Raw genomic sequence first — 18093 nt, forward strand, 5'->3', positions numbered from 1 at the left:
CCAATGCGTCTGCCGAGTCCGTCTTCATAACTGACAGTGCTGGCCTCGTCCCAGCAACCTGGAAGCTGTTACGCCGAGTCTCGCGATTTGTAGGTATACATCAGAGGATGGCGACAACGTAGAGAGGTTCTGGGTAAGGCGCGTCCTAGATCGATAGACTACCCTGCCATACGAGTAAGCTAAGGACTCCTAGTCCATGCCAGCCAGAACCATGTATGTAGTAGTGCATATGTCACACAGACAGCATCGAACGACTGAGTATGAAGCAATCGGCCCTTTATCCTGCACATTACTGATTTGCCCCGTACTCTGATCTGCCTTACGTACGGGTCGTTTCTGGATCAATGGGCATCAACATCTTTAGTGTGATTGTATACTTGTATAGTGTAGCCGTAGCTCTAAGACGGGAATGCTCTTTAAGTCGAAGGCGGGAGAATCATAATCAAGATCTGGTTAACGGGATGCCAGATATTCCAGAAAACCATCATAGCGAAAGCTTTAAAGTATGCATTATATGCTATCTTCATCCTGACTGGTCATTATATACATAGATACATCCTCATGCTCCCTGAACCCCAAACGCCAAATACAAACCGTATGGTCAAACAGAAACTAACTAGCATGTGATTCTCGATCCCTATGAATAGTTCTTATGCATGATTTCATGACTGGTCCAATATCGCGATCTCGCTTTCTCCAAGAATACGCCAGAAACTTCACATCTCCACTCTCTTAAACCACATCCAATAAGCGGGGAAACAAACACCTTACGACGGAGAGAGCCGTAGCCTATCGCCCCCCTTAAGCACCACTCTGCCCTGCCTCGCGATACTCCTCGAAATTCCGCGTACTGACAACGCGCCGACCGCCACCCTGGCCGCCCGACGCCCCATCATCACCGTCAGGCCCGTCCTCATCGCGAAGGCGCCGCTCGACCTCGAAGCGGCCGTCCTTGCCCCAGTAACCCACCTTATCGCGGCCCTGGACCGCGGCCTCAGTGACCAGTACGTACGGCATGGGCGCGTCGAACACGGCCTCGGCAAGGACGCGCTCCATCTCCATCTTGAGGCCGCGGGCGCCCGTGCGGGCGCGCTCGGCGCGCTCAGCGATGGCTTTCAGGGATTTGCGGGTGAACGTCAGGTTCGACGGGTACGTCTCGAAGAGGGCCGTGTACTGGGCCACGAGCGAGTTGCGCGGCTCCGTCAGGATGCGCAGCAAATCGTTCCGTGACAGGGGCGAGAGCGCCACGATGTTGTGCAGGCGGCCGATGAGCTCGGGGATGAAGCCGAAACCCTGCAGGTCCTCGGGCGTGGTGAGGTCGAGCGCCGTGAGGATGGAGGCGTCGGCGGCGTTGGGCGGGCGGTGCGGGAGGTGCTTGAACAGCTCCGGGGGCAGGTCGGGCTGGCTGTCGTTAGAAGACGAAGCAGAGCTGCCGCTTCGGCCGCGCAGCTCGGAACCGAAGCCCATTGAGGGCTTGGCTACCCGGTTGAGGATGACCTTGTCGAGACCGACGAAGGCGCCGCAAAAGACGAAGAGGATGTTGCTCGTGTCGATGGTGTACTGGTCGACCTTGCCGCCTTGCGGAGGCGTCGACTGCGGCCCCGAGGAGGAAGATGTAGAGCCGGGGCCAGAGTAGTTGGTTGTGATAGGGCTTGCGTTACGAGAGGTCGAAGAACGGTTGTCCTTTACGTTGACGGATACCTTGGTTCCCTCGACAAGCTTGAGCAAAGCTTGTTGCACGCCTTCTCCACCCACATCCCGACCATTCATCGTTTCTCTTTTGGCAATCTTGTCAAACTCATCAAGCACGATGATGCCATGCTCGCAGGCTTTGATGTCGTAGTTAGCCTCGATCAGTAGCCGCTCAATACATGTTTCCACGTCCTGGCCAATGTAGCCAGCTTGTGTAAAGGAATTACAGTCGCATATTGTGAAGGGTACGTTTATCTTTTTGCTTAAAGTCCTGCACACCAAGGTTGTCAGTCGAGCACTCATGGGGTACAATTTGCATCGGAGCCAAACTCACTCAAGTATATACGTCTTACCAACTCCTGTCGGGCCTACCAGCAACAGGTTGCTCTTATCTATCTTGACAGGCTGTGGCCGACTTGTGTCCTCAGGTATATAAAATTCCGCCTCGCGCTGCTCGCGCTGTTCTCGTTGCTCATTTTGTTGTTGCCAGGTTGTTTCTGGATGTGTATGTCGAACGGACTCGGAGTGCCCGGGGAACTCGTCTTCGGGGAAGTCATCAACTGCAAAGCCATGCCGCGGAGAGTCATGGTAAAGCGAACCTTCGACGGGATGGGACGGCGAGTCTTTCTCGCGCGCCTGCCGCTCCATCGCCTCATTGCGCCTCAGTATCTTCTCCTGCCGCTTCCGCTCGACCTCTTCTTGGTAGTTGCGCCGCCGCACGCCCTGGTAGTGGTTGAAGATGACGGAGGAAATAGTCTTTTTAGCCCGTTCCTGGCCGACGACGTACTCGTCGACGCGCTTCTTCAGATCGCGGGGGTAGAACTGCGGGACCCCGAACGTGCTCTTGTGAAACATAGGGCCCCGCCCTTCCTCGTCCGGGTCGTAGGTGTTGGAGAAGCTGTTGGAGAAGTCTCGGGTCCGGCGCGGCGCCGTCTTGGGTGCAAAGGAGGTCGTGAACTGACGTTGTTGGCGATAGCGATGGGAGTAGCGGGAGACGGAAATTGCCGAGGTCGATGCGATGGCGCCAGGCCGCCTGGCAACCGATGACAGCATCATCTTGGCGGGCTTGAGCGCGCGCTCCCCAAGTCTTACAGCAGCAGCAGCAGCCTGGAGCCCAACCTACGACCTACGACCGATGCTCCAGGAGGATCATGTGATGCTGGTTCGTTTCGATGCGGCGTCGATTCCGAGAGTGGGCGGGCGATACGGATATAAAGGGCAGGTGGGTCAAGGTCGTCAGAGTCAAGAGAAGATGTAATCGCCAAGGGGTTCAAGCGGGATGTTTTTAGTTGGCTACAGTGGCTTGCCTTCCAAGTTGACAGACAAGTAGATCCAACCTGATATTGCTCGACACTCAGGGAGTGAGTTGTACCAACAGCTTGGTTCCCGGCTTGGTGATTGTCAGCAACACCGGGATATGGATGGTTGTTGTCGTTGCATGTTTGGGGGTAGTGCCTCTCTGATTCCGGGCGTTGCGGGGTGGTCCTGAGGTGGGCAGTGGGATTTAAGCCGCTAACAGCCTTTAGCTGCCAACCAACCACCTAACCAGCTAGCGAGGGGAGCACCTACCAGTAGCTCCCAGCTGATGGTGCCAGTGCTCCATCCTTCTCGCCATTTTCCCCAGTTGGAGATGAAGCTCCATCCACTGCTGTCTCCATCTTCCACCCCAGGGAAGGACAGTGTGGGAGGGGGAACTATGGCTTGCTGAGTCCCATCATTCGATGTCTCCATTATCACCAGAGGCCAGAGAGGCAACTTCAACTGCTCGGCAGCCTGTTCGAGACATCTGCAAGCAATCTGTAGAATGACAACAATATGACAAACCCTCAAACAGACGAGGCCATACATGCAGAGAAATCCCCCACCATAGGATTGGCGAGAGTGGGCTGGATTGGCTATTGTTGGACGAGATTGACGCGAAATCGGAGAGACATTGCCATTGACCATAACCATGCCTGCAGTGTTTGCTTTTCCCCTCTACTTGGTACTCCATACGGGGGGCGATGCTCGCTCGCTGGATTGATCGGTGCCAATGCCCATTTGCCAAATGTCGCCTCTGCGAGCAACCGCCCCCCCGTTGCCCCTCGACGTCATCCTCCAAGACCTAGCTAGCTCTCTTTCTTGCTCCCCTCACATGCAGCTCATGTTTCTGGAGCTATTTCCATGCGATATCAGCCCCTACATGTACTTCACAAATGGAGATCAATCTCTATGTAGCCTAGACTGATGTTGAGAAACTTTTCCAGTTCTTGTTTTCCGTTCAATCGAGTTCCATTTCTCTTATCACTTCTTCTTGCCTGTCCTGTTCAAATTTCTCGTGTTTGCTACACATACCTACATTCGAGTATCTTTCTTAGTTTGCTCTTGCTGTTGCTTTCTTGAGATCCCCCAACTTTTGCCCATAGCTCCGATATACCTTGTCTAGCGGGGAGCTCTATCTTCCATCGTCATATCCCTCTCATTCCGCTCGGGTTCCTGAAATTGAGAATCCGCGACGAATAGTAAACAACAACAAACGAGATCCCAGAGCAATCCGGGGAAATGTCTACCTCCGCAGCAGAGAAGTCGGCCAATTCGCTGGTCTCCAACGGAGCAGCGGGCGGAATTCCCAACGATGGCACTGGTATAGCTCCACACCCCACCATCTCCCATTGCGTTGCGCAGGTGAACTGACATGGACCTTAGGTGTTCTTCAGCTCGATCCCTGGCTAGAGCCCTTCACCGAGGCCCTGAAGCGCAGATATGCCAAAGCCCAAGACTGGATCAAGACAATCGAAAAGACCGAGGGAGGCTTAGATAAGTTCTCTCGGGTGAGTGCCAATTGCTCCACGCTCATGTTCGGGCAGCTACTGACATCAACCTCATTGCGTTTAGGGCACAGAGAAGTTCGGATTGAATGTGGACAGCGACAACAATATCCTCTACCGAGAATGGGCACCGGGTGCTTTGGATGCCTTCTTGATTGGCGACTTTAGTACGTTTGGCCTTCCATAATTGTGCAGTTACGCCTCTGCTAATACTCGGCAGACGAATGGAACAGAGGCTCTCATCCCATGAAAAGGGATGATTTCGGTGTCTGGGAGATCACGCTCCCGGCCGTCAACGGGCAGCCTGCCATTCCACATAACTCCAAAATCAAGGTATAGACTGTCGTCACTTACACTATAACTCCTCGTCATATCTCTTACACATCATCTATAGATCTCCATGACCTCCCAATCCCACGAGCGAATCGACCGGTTACCGGCATGGATCAAATATGTGACCCAAGACCTCTCTGTGTCACCAGCCTATGATGCGCGATTCTGGAACCCTCCTGCCAATGAGAGGTACACCTTCAAGCACCCGCGGCCAAAGAAGCCCGCCAGTGCTCGAGTATACGAGGCCCATGTTGGAATATCGTCGCCCGACCAGAAGGTCACGAGTTTCAAGGAGTTCACCGCAAACATGCTGCCGCGAATCAAGAACCTGGGCTACAACGTGATCCAGCTGATGGCCATCATGGAACACGCTTACTACGCCAGCTTCGGCTACCAGGTGAACAACTTCTTCGCCGCGAGCAGTCGGTATGGTACACCTGAGGAGCTCAAGGAGCTTATCGACACAGCCCACAGCATGGGCCTTGTCGTCCTACTGGATGTCGTTCACAGCCACGCTTCTAAGAACGTACTCGACGGCTTGAACGAGTTTGATGGCACCGATCACATGTACTTCCACGAGGGAGCCAAGGGAAGACATGAGTTGTGGGACAGCCGTCTCTTTAACTACGGTAGTCACGAGGTCCTGCGATTCCTGCTTAGTAACCTGCGATTCTGGATGGATGAGTACCAGTTCGATGGATTCCGATTCGACGGTGTAACCAGCATGCTCTACACACATCACGGTATTGGAACGTAAGTGAACACAAAAATCTGGTTTGCTACGAGTACGATTACTAACAAGCTGCAGCGGTTTTTCGGGTGGTTATCACGAGTACTTTGGTGCTGGTGTTGACGAGGAGGCAGTAGCCTACATGATGATTGCTAACGAGTTGCTTCACACCCTTTACCCCGAATGCATTACCGTCGCCGAGGACGTATCAGGCATGCCCGCATTATGCCTGCCTCTCTCTCTTGGCGGTGTTGGTTTCGACTACCGCTTGGCCATGGCGGTGCCCGATATGTGGATTAAGATACTGAAAGAGAAGAAGGACGAGGACTGGGATATGTCCAATATCTGCTGGACTCTCACCAACCGTCGCCATGCCGAAAAGACCATTGCGTACTGCGAGAGCCATGACCAGGCTCTTGTGGGCGACAAGACGATCTTGTTCCACCTGTGTGACGCCGAGATGTATACGAACATGTCGAAGATGTCACCCCTGACGCCCGTCATCGACCGAGGAATTTCACTGCACAAGATGATCCGCCTGCTGACGCACGGCCTGGGCGGCGAAGGCTACCTTAACTTCGAGGGCAACGAGTTTGGGCACCCTGAGTGGCTCGACTTCCCGCGCGAAGGTAACCAAAACTCGTTCTGGTACGCGCGCCGACAGCTCAACCTGACGGACGATGAGCTTCTGCGCTACAAGGACCTGAACGAGTTCGACCGCCAGATGAACACGACCGAGGACCGCTACGGCTGGCTGCATGCCGACCAGGCCTATATCAGCCTCAAGAACGAGAACGACAAGGTCATCGTATTTGAGCGCGCGGGCGCTGTCTTCATCTTCAACTTCCACCCTACCGAGAGTTACTCAGACTACCGCATCGGCATCGATGTGGCGGGCACTACCGCATCGTTCTCAACACGGATCGTAAAGAGGTCGGCGGCCATGGCCGCCTCGAGGAGTCCACACGCTTCTTCACTACGCCCATGGAGTGGAATGGCCGCAGTAACTGGACTCACATCTACATCCCCAGCCGAACTGCTATCGTAAGTTTCTGGCGCCCCTTCCTCCTATATGCCGGCTCCTATTCTATGACAGCGACTAACACACTTTGCCAGGTTCTTGCTCTCGAGTCGACTATGTAAATTGATGGTTGTATGAGCCTGGCGAGAAGAATGCAACCTACCGATGAGGACAGAGATAGTCAGATTGGTATAGCGAATGGGCTTTGACACGGGAGAGGATCGTGGAATAGATTGACCGCGGGGTATCATTTACTGCTGTATTGGAGCTTCCCCTTGTGCGATATTAGCAAGGGGTTTCTTTACATAGAAATCAGAGTAAAAACACCCTCTTCATGAGGAATTCCAAACATTCTCGACTACTGTTGGCTATTATAAGTGTATGCATTGAGATTGACTCGGCAATACAAAAGGGGGACAGGATTTGCCCTATTCAACGAGCCAGTCCTCAACCTCGATCCCCAAGCTTCGTCCCACGCCCCTAATCACCTCCCAGCCGACACCGACCCTCCATCTGCCGCCCCTATCCATCATGTCACTTCCCGACACTGCTGTGCCGCCGCCGACACGTAGCAAGAGCCGCAAGCTCGCCAGAGTCGCGATGGCCATGCCCACGTCGCCGTCCACGACACTATTATTATTGTTATTCAACAGCCCCTCGGACCCCCTTTTGGTGATCCGCGATCCACTCCCGTCGCACGGCGGCGTAGATGGCCACCATGCGCTCCAGCACGAACACGCCGGGCCCCAGCAGCTTGCGCGCGATCTTGCGATGCTTGGGGCGCGGGCCCCGGCGGCCGCTGTTGAGCGTCGAGGTGACGCCGCCGCCACGCCGCCGCCGGCCGTGGTGCCACGTGCTGAAGACGGTCTGGTCGTGGCGCGGGGCGTTGTGGGAGGCGAGGTAGGCGGCGAGCAGGAGGAGCTTGGCGGTCGAGGGGAGGAGGTTGGACAGGTCGGTCGTGGTCTTGGCGAGGGCCGGTTTCGAGGGTTTGGGCTTCGTGGGGGTGGTGGCGGCGCTGCCGGGTTGGGACCGGAGGCCGGACTGCGGCTCTTGTGGTTGCTGGTCGGTGGTGGAGGTGGCGACGATGGAGGGCGCGAGGACGGACTCGTCTTGCAGGTAGGCGCGTGCCGCGATCAGGAGCTTCGAGAACTCGCGGGCTTTGTGGGTGCCGGCGGCGATGGGCGCGGTGAAGCGCGGCCACAGCGCCAGGCAGGCCTGCTGCAGGCGTGGCAGGGTCCGCGAGGCGGGCTTGGCGAGCGAGTCGTGGACTGCGGCGACGAAGCGGGCGTATAGATCACGGGTTTCTGGGTCCGTGGTATTAGGGAGCGACGGCGGGGGCGTCGTGGACAGGATCGTCGTGTACTGCGCTTTCGTGTAGGGCGGGAAGTAGAGGTGCGGCGTCGAGGCGGTCCGCAGCAGGGCCGGCGAGGGTGCGGTGAGAATGAAGATGGTGGTTAAGTTTGGGATCTATAGTCGAGAGAGAAGGGTAGTTAGGATCAACCAATGCTGGACGAGCAATACCAGGAGGGAGGGTTTCTTAGAGTGAGACGTACAATTTCAGACAGACGAGCCAAAGCCGGCAGCAACGTATGCGGTGATTCCTTCTGGCGGTCAATGGCGTCAAAGACCAGCACGAAGCGCCAGCCCCGGCCTCGCTCGACGTACTTCAGCATCTTGCTCAGCTCGACGGTCAGGGCGGCCAGGGTCTCGCAGCGGGCGGGCGGGTTGGGCCATTGCAGGGCGTGGGCGACGGCGGCCGTGGTGCGCTCGAACAGGTGGCGGGCGGTGACGCACTCGGGCGACTTGACGACGGCGTAGCTGAGGTAGTTGGACGCCTCGTCATCGCCGCTGCCCAGCGCACCTAGGAGCGCGGTGGTGATGGCCGTCTTGCCCGTGGCTTCGGTGCCATGCAGGAGCAGGTTGCGGCAGGGCGCGGCGAAGGGGTAGACGAGGGTCGCAAGGGAGCGGATCTGCGGCTCGCGGCATGGGTAGGTCGACAGGAGGGTGGCGAGCAGCTCGTCGGGCAGCTGGAAGAGAGAGCCCATTGTCGTGATGGTTTATGAGTTGGTTGTAATTCCCTACTTCGTTGTTACATTGGTTGTGATAATGTTAAAACGTCAAGCTAAGCCAAGCCAAGCCAAGCTTAGCTCGCACAGTCTGTGGTTGACCTCAAGTATATTGATCAGAGATACTCTGTAGCTGCAATAAGCAGTGAGGTATTCACGTTGTTCGAGTGCCCTCGCAGGCAGTATTGACATGCAGCTGCTAGAAGGCCAATGGCGCGAAATGCAACCGAGCTGCTGGGATGCGCTAATCGCGACGGGCGCTGGACGGGTAACGACAACCACGCCTGTTGCCTGTGACCTTAATCGAGTAAATGAGTAAAGCGGGTCCGGGCTCACTGCCTCACTGCCTCCCTCCCTCCTGCCTCCCTGCCTCAGTCTAGCTGCGTCCTCCTGCGAGCCCAGTGCCGCCTACGCCTCTGGCCCTCCTGCCAATGGCTGACTGGAAAAGTGCTGACGTCGCCGACTCTTTATCCCTGAAGCCGGAGGTGTGTTCTACCTTGTTTACGTGTGTGCATTACGAACATTGAAGGCGGTATTAGAATACGAATACCGTATCTAGATCTCATTTCTCCAAATCTCCATCTATCTCCCTAGCTCCCTCGTGCCGTCATTTGCTTTGTGTATTCGGTTTTAGTCGTCACCAGGATCTCCATCACGCTGCCCGGAACCTGTCCCCCTTTCCCTCACCCCTCAAGCGAGTGCGAGTGCGACAAGTTATGGACTTATCGGCGGTATCGGATTACTCATCTTCTCCCTGATTTATTAGGCGGAACGTGTTCCCGTGGCCAGAATGGCGACGAATATCCCTCTGGATCTGGATCTGGACTTGGACTTGGACTTGGACTTGGAGTTAGATCTCGAGGCCATCCCGGCAGATGACCTTGACTTCTTATCTCTTGACGATCAACAACCTGGGAGGGGCACCTCAGAGATCCCGCCAGACGGTACTCCAGCCGCCGCTGCCGATCGCCCGTACCACCCCAAACGGCCCCATAAGAAATCCCGTGCCGGCTGCAAACAATGTAAGACTCGGAAAGTCAAGGTTAGTCTAGCCAACCCCGTTGTTGAGACTGTTATCGGTTGTTAGGAGCTTATACCGGACTACAAGTGCGATGAAGCGAGGCCATCATGCCGCTCTTGTACCTTGCGCAGGGAGACATGCGTATACCCCGTCACGTCTCATGCGCCGTCCTCTACTACAACAGCAGTAGCCCGAGCAAGGTCGCGCACCTCATGCTCCTTGGCCAAGTCTTCGCGGGAAACTTCACCCGTCTCGAACGGAGGCAATGACGCAGCAGCCACTACCATAGTATCAGAGCCCATGTTTCGGCCGCAGGGCATGGCTGACGAGACTGATATGAAAATGCTCTGGTTCTATACTCTACAAACATACATGTCTTTTTCCGCGCCAGGGGGTCATTCAACCGCCGTTGATCATTGCATGCGGGTTAAGGTCGTCGAGCATGCCTTCGCCTCTCCTTTCCTCATGCAATGTCTGATGGGCCTCTCCGCGCTGCAATTGAAGGCGCTCGGACAAGATGTCGATCCGTCAAAGTCTGCCGGTTACCGAGCCCGGGCTTTTGAAGGATACCGCTCGGCCATAGAAGCCGCCAACCCAAAGGACTTCCCTGCTCTGCTCGCAAGCTCTCTCTTGATGTGCGCTTTGAGCACGCAGGTGTTTCGGGATAGCAACAATAGGCCTCCCCTATACATCGTGGACTGGATGCAGATGTGGCGCGGGATCGGGCTGATCATTGAGATCATCAGTCCAAAATCTATTGAGGAGTCCGGCCTCGCCATTATCTTCTACCGGCCCCCGATGGATCTCGAAAAGAGCTTCCGGCACATCCCCAATAACCTCCTCTTCATGGTGAGCTCCATCAGCCAGGACGACGACGACTATGAGCATCAGCAGGTATACTACGAAGTCCTTCGCTTTCTTGGGTCCATCTACATGGAGCTCGAGAACGGCCTCAGTCCCGTGCTGGACCTGCGCGTCATCACGTTCTTCACGTTTGTGCCTAGACCCTTTATCGCCTTGGCCAAAGAACACCGGCCGCGTACCTTGATCATTCTGGCCCATTACCTATGTTTTGCCAAGTTTAATAGATGGACCTGGTGGATGCGAGACGTCGCGGATCCCCAGTTGAAAGAGATTTGCGACTACGTTGGCGATTCGTGGTCCCATCTGCTCCGGGTGCCGCTCGCAGTAATGAATTTGAAGGATAGGGTCGAGATTGCGCGAGTTATCTTGGGCAATGATGAGTTGGTTACCTCTAATCATGTGGACTTGGGACCCCCGAACTAAATATATCTTCTTAGGTTCCGCGATAACTACGCACCAAAAGCGATCAGCTCAGTTGGTCCGTTCATAATTGCGAAGAGCGACTGGGAAAAGAAGGATTGACGTCATCATCGCCGCCGGAAATGATGGCACGATCCGCTATGGAAGAGTCAGTGTCAGCAGGGACGCCGGATCCCGAGGCGACGACTCCGAGTCGCAAGCTCGTGGGCGAGGAGAATTTTGGGATCGGGCACCCTTTCAACACAAAAGGGCGACCGAATCATCACCCTCTCTCACCCGCAGAGTCAGCTTCCACGAATTCGCCTTCAGGCTCTGCGCGGGGTTGATCGAGAACCGTCATCCGTAAATAGATGACATGAGAGGTTCCAAGTAGCCGCCCGAACACTATGCGATATCGACAACATGGAAGTCTAAAGTCCCCACGGCTCAGAGGCATGTCAAGAGCTGTTTAGAAGAGTTATACGCGCCGAAGCTGGTATAGAGCATGTTATCAAGCGCTACCGGGAGATCGACGAGGACTACGTAGGCGCGACTGGTGTGGACACTATTCACTTCGTGGGTTGATTGAGTCGAAGCTGCGGATCTGCCACGGAGCACACATAGGATAATCCAAATACGCATACATATATGCACTAAATAGGAGAGTCATAGACGTTGTGGAGCGGAATAACTCAGTTAAACAAGTATATGAGGGGTCAGTAGCACAGGTGTAGCAAACAAGAGAGGCGGGGAGTAAGGAACAGCTGTATCGGGCGGCATGGCTATGATGATCGGATTGACCGCTGCGATACAGTATCAGCCATGGCGCATGCGGTCTTCTCTACTCTAGCGCATATGTACATTTATATGGGTATATAGTCGTCGTGCAGTTGGCTGAGTACGAGTGTCGACTTTGGCTACAGCTTGAATACAATATTTATATATACATATGTTCAATATACAACCATGACTACATCAAGCACATGTCGTTGAATGTACATTCGTTCCTTGATGGTGCCTTGGGTATTGTAGCAGTGTAACTATGGTGGGTGTTCCGAATATTCCAACTTCTGACGCGTGCAGACACATTTCGCACAAGCACTGCCCGCAACTATTGATAATTACATGTGAAAAGCCATCGTAACGCTTGATTGATAGTTCTCGAATTCAAAAAATCCCCGACCTAAATAAAGAAAGGGGAGGGGTGGTCAAATAGATGAGTGGTGCGTTGGAATAGCAACACGACGATAAGAAGATGAAAATATAAAGAAGAGAAGGGTCCGCAGAGGGAATTGAACCCTCTTGCCTTCAAGTATATAAATAATACACGTTGACCAATAGGCTATGCCAACCTGGACAAGGGAACTATCTATCATTGGATTTTATTTAAAAGGCTCGCAAAGGTAGAGAGAAAAAGATAGTTTGCCGTCGATGCCCAAAGACCTGGTTGCCGATGAGCCCAAAAATACTCGTACAACCAAGCTGATACCGCACTTATAACCTGTTCAACATGCGTGATAGCTATTAGTCACATCGTACACCTACGAGATAGTCCATGACTCTCGGGCACATCGTTCGCACGGTTCTGACCCTCTTCAGAATACTCCGACTTCACTGAGCTTTCATGGCTCCCCCCTTGGCCGGGTTCTCTTTCGGCCCAGCCTACCATAGCTGAGTCCTGTCCCCTTGAACCATGAGAAGATCCTACGTCATCATCGACGTTATGGCCTTTAGGCGTGACACTTCTCTCACAAGAGATATCCTACAAACACCGTGGCTCATCCCCTTCCGGGTTTAAGGTATCATCCATATGATGAGCTTCGATCAAAACCACTCCATCCTGGGTTAGTTGCTTCAGCAATTCATCAGCATCGATGAGTCCCGTGCCTTTAAGAATTATGAGATGATCAATGGGTAACGAAGCTTCGAAACGTTACTACTGGTACACCGATTAAGTCGATACGGCAGAGCAACGTCGTTTGTACGGTATGGAAGCCATTTATAATTCGGTATTAAGCCTATTTACATGCAGTACTAGGATCGTCTAACAGGTACCTTCCACTGCCACTTGATGCAGTTTTCTTGCTGGATATTTCGCCATTAGACATTGGAAGCCATGCAGAGAAAAAATGCGGCCCTGCTGCGTATGTTCCTTCTAATACACCATCTCATTCCCACTCGCGCCTCCTGAGATCCAAGTTCAAGTTCGTGCACATATATTGAACACATCAACAGTCTTATTTGATACGTCGACGTTGCTGGATCCATTTTTCCGTCACTCCCGTACTCTCTGCGGTGTTCTGGAGAACATCATAAGAAAAGTCGGTCTGCTCTTGAAGAAGTGCCTTGAACTCCGGATGCAGCATGAGCTTCTCTGCGAAGACCGCGGTCAATTGAGACACCATAGATCTGAGTACATCGCCTTTAGTTGTGCTGCAGTAGATGAATCGGATCATGGGTACGAGGTCAGGAATCCGCCGCCAGACGATTGGAAACTCCTTTAAAGTACGAAAAAGCCGGTGGGTGGCGATGGTTTTCAAGGCATCGTGCTTGAGTCGATCACCCATAACGAAGAGTTTGGCGTGGTGCAATAAGACTTGGGTAGAATCCTCGCTGCTCTCAATCTTGTGTGCCCGGACAAAAAGTGCTTTGAATTCGCTATATTTCATATAATGCTGGGGTTTCTTGGCCTCATTGCACACAATATGCTTGAAGCCGACGTACTTGTGACAAGGGCCAGGCTCGCAGTTCTCCCCTGCGCAACCGGGGCATTGATGGGCATCAGAATCACAAAAGTGGTGTGGGAAGTTCCTGTCTTCCTCTTCGAAGCATGTGCTGTTGGAGTTTTCCCCGAGTAGTTCCACAGCTCGCAGTCCATGTCGGGTCGGGTCGGGATAGTATTCGCTGTCCGGCCTGGTGTCGTCTTGACATTCGGGCATGAAGTAATCGCCAGTGTATGCAAACTCGCAGAGACCAGCGAATGTCCCTTCTTCTACATCCTCAAGCACGCAGGCTCCTGTCGCGTCGGTGGTGCTCATCATAGCAGCAAGCGTGGGTGACATATTCGCGAGAGGTTCTTTATGGACGACGTACTCTACCCGTCTGGGACCGACGAGAAACTTGCATGTTCCCAATGTTAAAACCCTAGCACAATATCAACCACAGACTCCAGATCTTGCAGCCAGATGTACTTACCTTGGATCGAAACTTGGTTCGCGGAAATACCTGTAGTCGTTTAGTAAGTTTTGGGCCATGGTTGTTGACCTTTGATGGAAGGATTTGGAATCCTTCGAGTTGCCCGTATGTTGCAGTAGTCACATTCGGATGACTGGCAATCGACTGAATTGTTGAAAAAACTGGGATTGGAGCTCCCTGTGAGTATTGATAATAATTGTGGTGCTTCCAGAACCGTGAGAGCATCCGGTGTGCGAAGCTGTCTAGTACAGTGGTGTTTAAAACGATGTCCTGTAGCCTGGTATGAACAAGCCGGTTACAACGCTTGAAAGTAAGTTGCTTATGGTCACGCAGTGGTTGTTCGTCAGTACGTTTCTAACATATAAATTAATTCAGGACGACATAGCAATAATCCAAATTGGAGAAGAACAGCGTAGGGTATCACGACCTTGAACTACATCTAACTGCCCGCCAACTATTTCCTCACTTCACGCAACACTTCCACACATGTTCGTCACCATGGCTGGTGATAAGGAGGCGACTCGTCTCGGAAAAGATGAAGCTCCTGCCAAGCGAGTCAAAAAAAAAGAGGAAGACTTCTCAATCAGTTTCTACTTGGCCTACACGAAGCAAAAGAACACCACGGAGAATGACTCCACAAACAGGAATGAGCGCCAACGGAATCCAAATACTGGAGGGTTTCCATACTACGTACCTTGATCTGAGTGCACCTTAAAAGCAAGCCAAGAAATAATGAACTGATTGTACACCACTGATAATACATTATATCGAGAATCAATAGGGGAGTTGAGATAAGAAGCATCATTGCTACGTTGATGGAGGATGGTGTTGGTTGTAAATGACCAATTCTTTGACAGCTGCGCTCAGCTGGCGACAGAAAATGCTGCAGATCCTGGTTGCGGGAACAGCTTAAGCTTAATGTGGAGTGATCTCAGATGGATCGCATTCTCGAGGGACTCGATCATAAAATAACAGGCGATGGTTCTTTCTGCCATCCGGTCGCAATCAACCACATTCCTCTTATTCCTGCACGGCATCATTTGTGACATCTTCCTGTAGTGGTTCGAATAGCGCCACAGCAAGAAGGAAGGAACGTAGTCGCAAGCACTGAGATTGCGCACCGAGCCTGCCTTGAGCCGATAACAGGTTGACCATCCTGAAAACGAAAAACCCATTTTTTGCCATCCATCAAATCAATCAATCAATCACCTTCTGTTACTCTTCCTCCCCAGCCACTTCCCCTTCCCACCCTTCCGTTCAAACTCTGCAACAATAATCTCTGACGCGCTTGTACATCACGTACAAACCGAACCTCCGCGCTGCTTTCTCATCTGGGATTTATTTTTTCACATACAAGGGAAAGAGGGAAAGACACAGAAGACAGACAGACAGGACTTACGGTCACGCGCCTCTGATTTTGATGATCGATTCTGTTCTGATCAAACAATCAAACGCAACTGAACAGGGAAAAAGCCAGTCAATCTAATTCTGATTCTATTCACTCACAACGCAACCCATCACCCACATTCAACTCGATTTACTCATCCATTCAACAACTCGTTCCCATTATAAGTTGACCGCTGACTGCTGTCCTTGACTGCTCCCGTGCAACTTGCAAAAACCCTTTGTTCTGCACCTCCCGCATCTGTCTTAAGCTGCTGCGCTGCGACTTGCATACATACTCTCCACTGCTGAAAGGAAAACAAGAGCTTGAACCTGGTCTGCTGTCTCTTTGTCTGCTGCTTGACGTACTTGACGCACTTGACACCCATTGTCAATCCCGACACTTTGTCACCTCGAACGTCTGCGCACCTGCTTTTTTTTGCTCGGCTATATCTGCAATAATGGCCGATCCATCCAAGAATATCGAGTCGATTCTGGCTGCGCTGGGTTAGTAATCCCCTTCTACTGACGATCCCCTCCATCACTCGAGTGATATCAGTACCATCAATGACTGACCATGTTCCTCATCGTGCATAGCCCAGCAACGCCCTGCGACGACACCGAACCCGAATCCTGTCCAGATGCCCCATCCGAATGCCCCATACCAACAGGCACCGACACCCAATGCCTACCCTCCTTCGATGCCCCCTGGTGTCCAGGCGCCCTCTCCGTATGGTGGAGGAGCATACCCTCTGCCCCAGCCCTCGGCCAGTGGAAGCTTTGACTTGAGTGCTATCAAACCCGTCAACTCGGGGACTGTCAGTATTGCCGATGCTATCGCCCAGGCCAAAGCTTTTGCGACAGAGAAGGGCATCTCTTATGATCACTCGCGGGCTCCTTCCGCCTCGTACCAGTCGCATGACCCTCGTGCACACTATAGATCGCGCTCTCGTTCGCCGCCTGCACGTCGTGATGCCTATCGTGACAACCTCAACCCGTACAGAGATGAACGTCGTGATGAACACCGTGGCACCTCTCGTGAATATGGTCGCGATCGCTCCATGTCTCCTGGTCATAACAGAGGCCACTTCTCTCCCCGTGGCGCCAATAGCCGTGACCGGGGTGGTGATGATGACACCGAGACCATTCAGATTGAGTCCAGTTTAGTTGGCCTCATCATTGGCAGACAAGGCGAAAACTTGCGACGTGTCGAATCGGAGACGGGATGCCGCGTACAATTCATTACTGGTCCTGATAACCAGGGCCCTTACCGCCAGTGCAGGATCAGTGGTCCTCAAGCCAGGCGCGCTGAAGCCAAGGCGGCCATTGATAGAATTATTGAAGACTCGGGTATGGGCGCCATCGCCCGTGCTGGGCTCGACAAGGGCCGAACTGGAGGTGCGGCTGCTGCTCATGCTCCTGTTCCCGGTACCCTGCGTGAGGGTGAAGACTGTATGCAAATCATGGTGCCTGATCGTACTGTTGGTCTGATCATTGGTCGTGGTGGCGAAACTATTCGAGACCTGCAAGAACGGAGTGGGTGCCACATTAACATTGTGGGTGAAAACAAGAGTGTTAACGGCCTTCGACCTGTCAACTTGATTGGTTCTCGTGAAGCTGCTGCTCAAGCCAAAGAACATATCTTGGAAATTGTCGACAGTGACAGCCGGAACGTCAATGGAGGCGGCAACAAGCAGGACCGACCCCCTCGTAATGATCATGGTCGCGATAATGGCCCACCCTCCATGGGAGGCGGCATGGGCGGCGGCATGGGGGGTGCCCCTGGCGGTGGTGACAAGATCAACGACTCCATTTACGTCCCCTCGGAAGCAGTGGGCATGATCATCGGCAAGGGCGGTGAGACTATTCGCGAGATGCAGTCCCAGACGGGCTGCAAAATCAACGTCTCCCAGTCCTCTGGCCCTGGTGAAGTTGAGCGTGAGATTGGTCTCGTGGGATCCCGCGACGCCATCAGCAGAGCCAAGTTGGCCATCGAAGACAAGGTGGAAGCAGTCGTGAGTAACACATGCACTATCCAACAAACATTTATCTCTTTTCTAACCTCTGGTGACAGCGACAGAAGAACAGTGGTGGCGGTGGTCGTGGTGGAGGCCGTGGTCCTCCTCGTCGCGATTATGATAACCCCAACTACTCCCAGTCGGCTTCCAACAGCGCCCCTGGCCCCTCTGGTGCTCCTGCCGGCCAGCCTCCTGCCGCTGCTAATGGTGCCGACCCTTATGCTGCCTGTAAGTCTCATGCTCTTGATCTTCTACTTTGAACAGGGCTAACGTTTATACAGATGGTGGTTACCAAGCTTACCTGGCACTTTGGTACCAAGCACTTGCCCAACAACAACAAAACGGACAAGGCGAGGCACCAAAGCAGTAAAACCTTCGTTTTGTCATTCATACGAACTTGACTATGCCGCAAGATATCGCCACTGCTCATCATGATGCCGCCTCGAACTGACGCCGCTCGTGTGGAGCGCTAATTTTCTTCATGGTTGTAACACCTCACGTTTCTCAACGAATGGACGCTATATTATGGAGCGTTTGGTCTATAAGGGTGTCTCTGTACACTAC

General features: G+C 53.3%; 6 protein-coding genes across 6 annotated transcripts; 3 read left to right on the forward strand and 3 right to left on the reverse strand.

Moving 5' to 3' along the window:
- Window positions 1-801: 801 nt before the first annotated feature.
- Window positions 802-2748, reverse strand: PG998_009951 (ATP-dependent Clp protease ATP-binding subunit ClpX; the record flags this gene model as incomplete). The annotated part of the gene is made up of 2 exons (XM_066876767.1): window positions 802-1963; window positions 2027-2748. The coding sequence occupies 2 exons, from the start codon at window positions 2746-2748 to the stop codon at window positions 802-804; spliced, it is 1884 nt and encodes a 627-aa protein (XP_066728923.1).
- Window positions 2749-4233: 1485 nt separating this feature from the next.
- PG998_009952 (1-4-alpha-glucan-branching enzyme) lies at window positions 4234-6665 on the forward strand (the record flags this gene model as incomplete). Its single annotated transcript, XM_066876768.1, has 7 exons — window positions 4234-4315; window positions 4378-4502; window positions 4567-4666; window positions 4720-4832; window positions 4894-5585; window positions 5641-6606; window positions 6659-6665. 7 exons carry the CDS (start codon window positions 4234-4236, stop codon window positions 6663-6665), a joined length of 2085 nt encoding a protein of 694 aa, XP_066728924.1.
- A 346-nt stretch (window positions 6666-7011) lies between these two features.
- On the reverse strand, window positions 7012-8628 carry PG998_009953 (uncharacterized protein; the record flags this gene model as incomplete). The annotated part of the gene is made up of 3 exons (XM_066876769.1): window positions 7012-7213; window positions 7272-8050; window positions 8137-8628. 3 exons carry the CDS (start codon window positions 8626-8628, stop codon window positions 7012-7014), a joined length of 1473 nt encoding a protein of 490 aa, XP_066728925.1.
- Window positions 8629-9439: 811 nt separating this feature from the next.
- PG998_009954 (uncharacterized protein) lies at window positions 9440-10957 on the forward strand (the record flags this gene model as incomplete). The annotated part of the gene is made up of 2 exons (XM_066876770.1): window positions 9440-9671; window positions 9861-10957. The coding sequence occupies 2 exons, from the start codon at window positions 9440-9442 to the stop codon at window positions 10955-10957; spliced, it is 1329 nt and encodes a 442-aa protein (XP_066728926.1).
- A 2213-nt stretch (window positions 10958-13170) lies between these two features.
- On the reverse strand, window positions 13171-14187 carry PG998_009955 (uncharacterized protein; the record flags this gene model as incomplete). The annotated part of the gene is made up of 2 exons (XM_066876771.1): window positions 13171-14077; window positions 14129-14187. 2 exons carry the CDS (start codon window positions 14185-14187, stop codon window positions 13171-13173), a joined length of 966 nt encoding a protein of 321 aa, XP_066728927.1.
- A 1785-nt stretch (window positions 14188-15972) lies between these two features.
- PG998_009956 (uncharacterized protein) lies at window positions 15973-17899 on the forward strand (the record flags this gene model as incomplete). The annotated part of the gene is made up of 4 exons (XM_066876772.1): window positions 15973-16018; window positions 16109-17526; window positions 17586-17757; window positions 17811-17899. 4 exons carry the CDS (start codon window positions 15973-15975, stop codon window positions 17897-17899), a joined length of 1725 nt encoding a protein of 574 aa, XP_066728928.1.
- Between the last annotated feature and the right edge of the window lie 194 nt (window positions 17900-18093).

The sequence above is a fragment of the Apiospora kogelbergensis genome (genome assembly GCF_038363985.1).
Source record: "Apiospora kogelbergensis strain CBS 113332 chromosome Unknown utg000006l_segment0_segment0, whole genome shotgun sequence".
Lineage (NCBI taxonomy): Eukaryota > Fungi > Ascomycota > Sordariomycetes > Amphisphaeriales > Apiosporaceae > Apiospora > Apiospora kogelbergensis.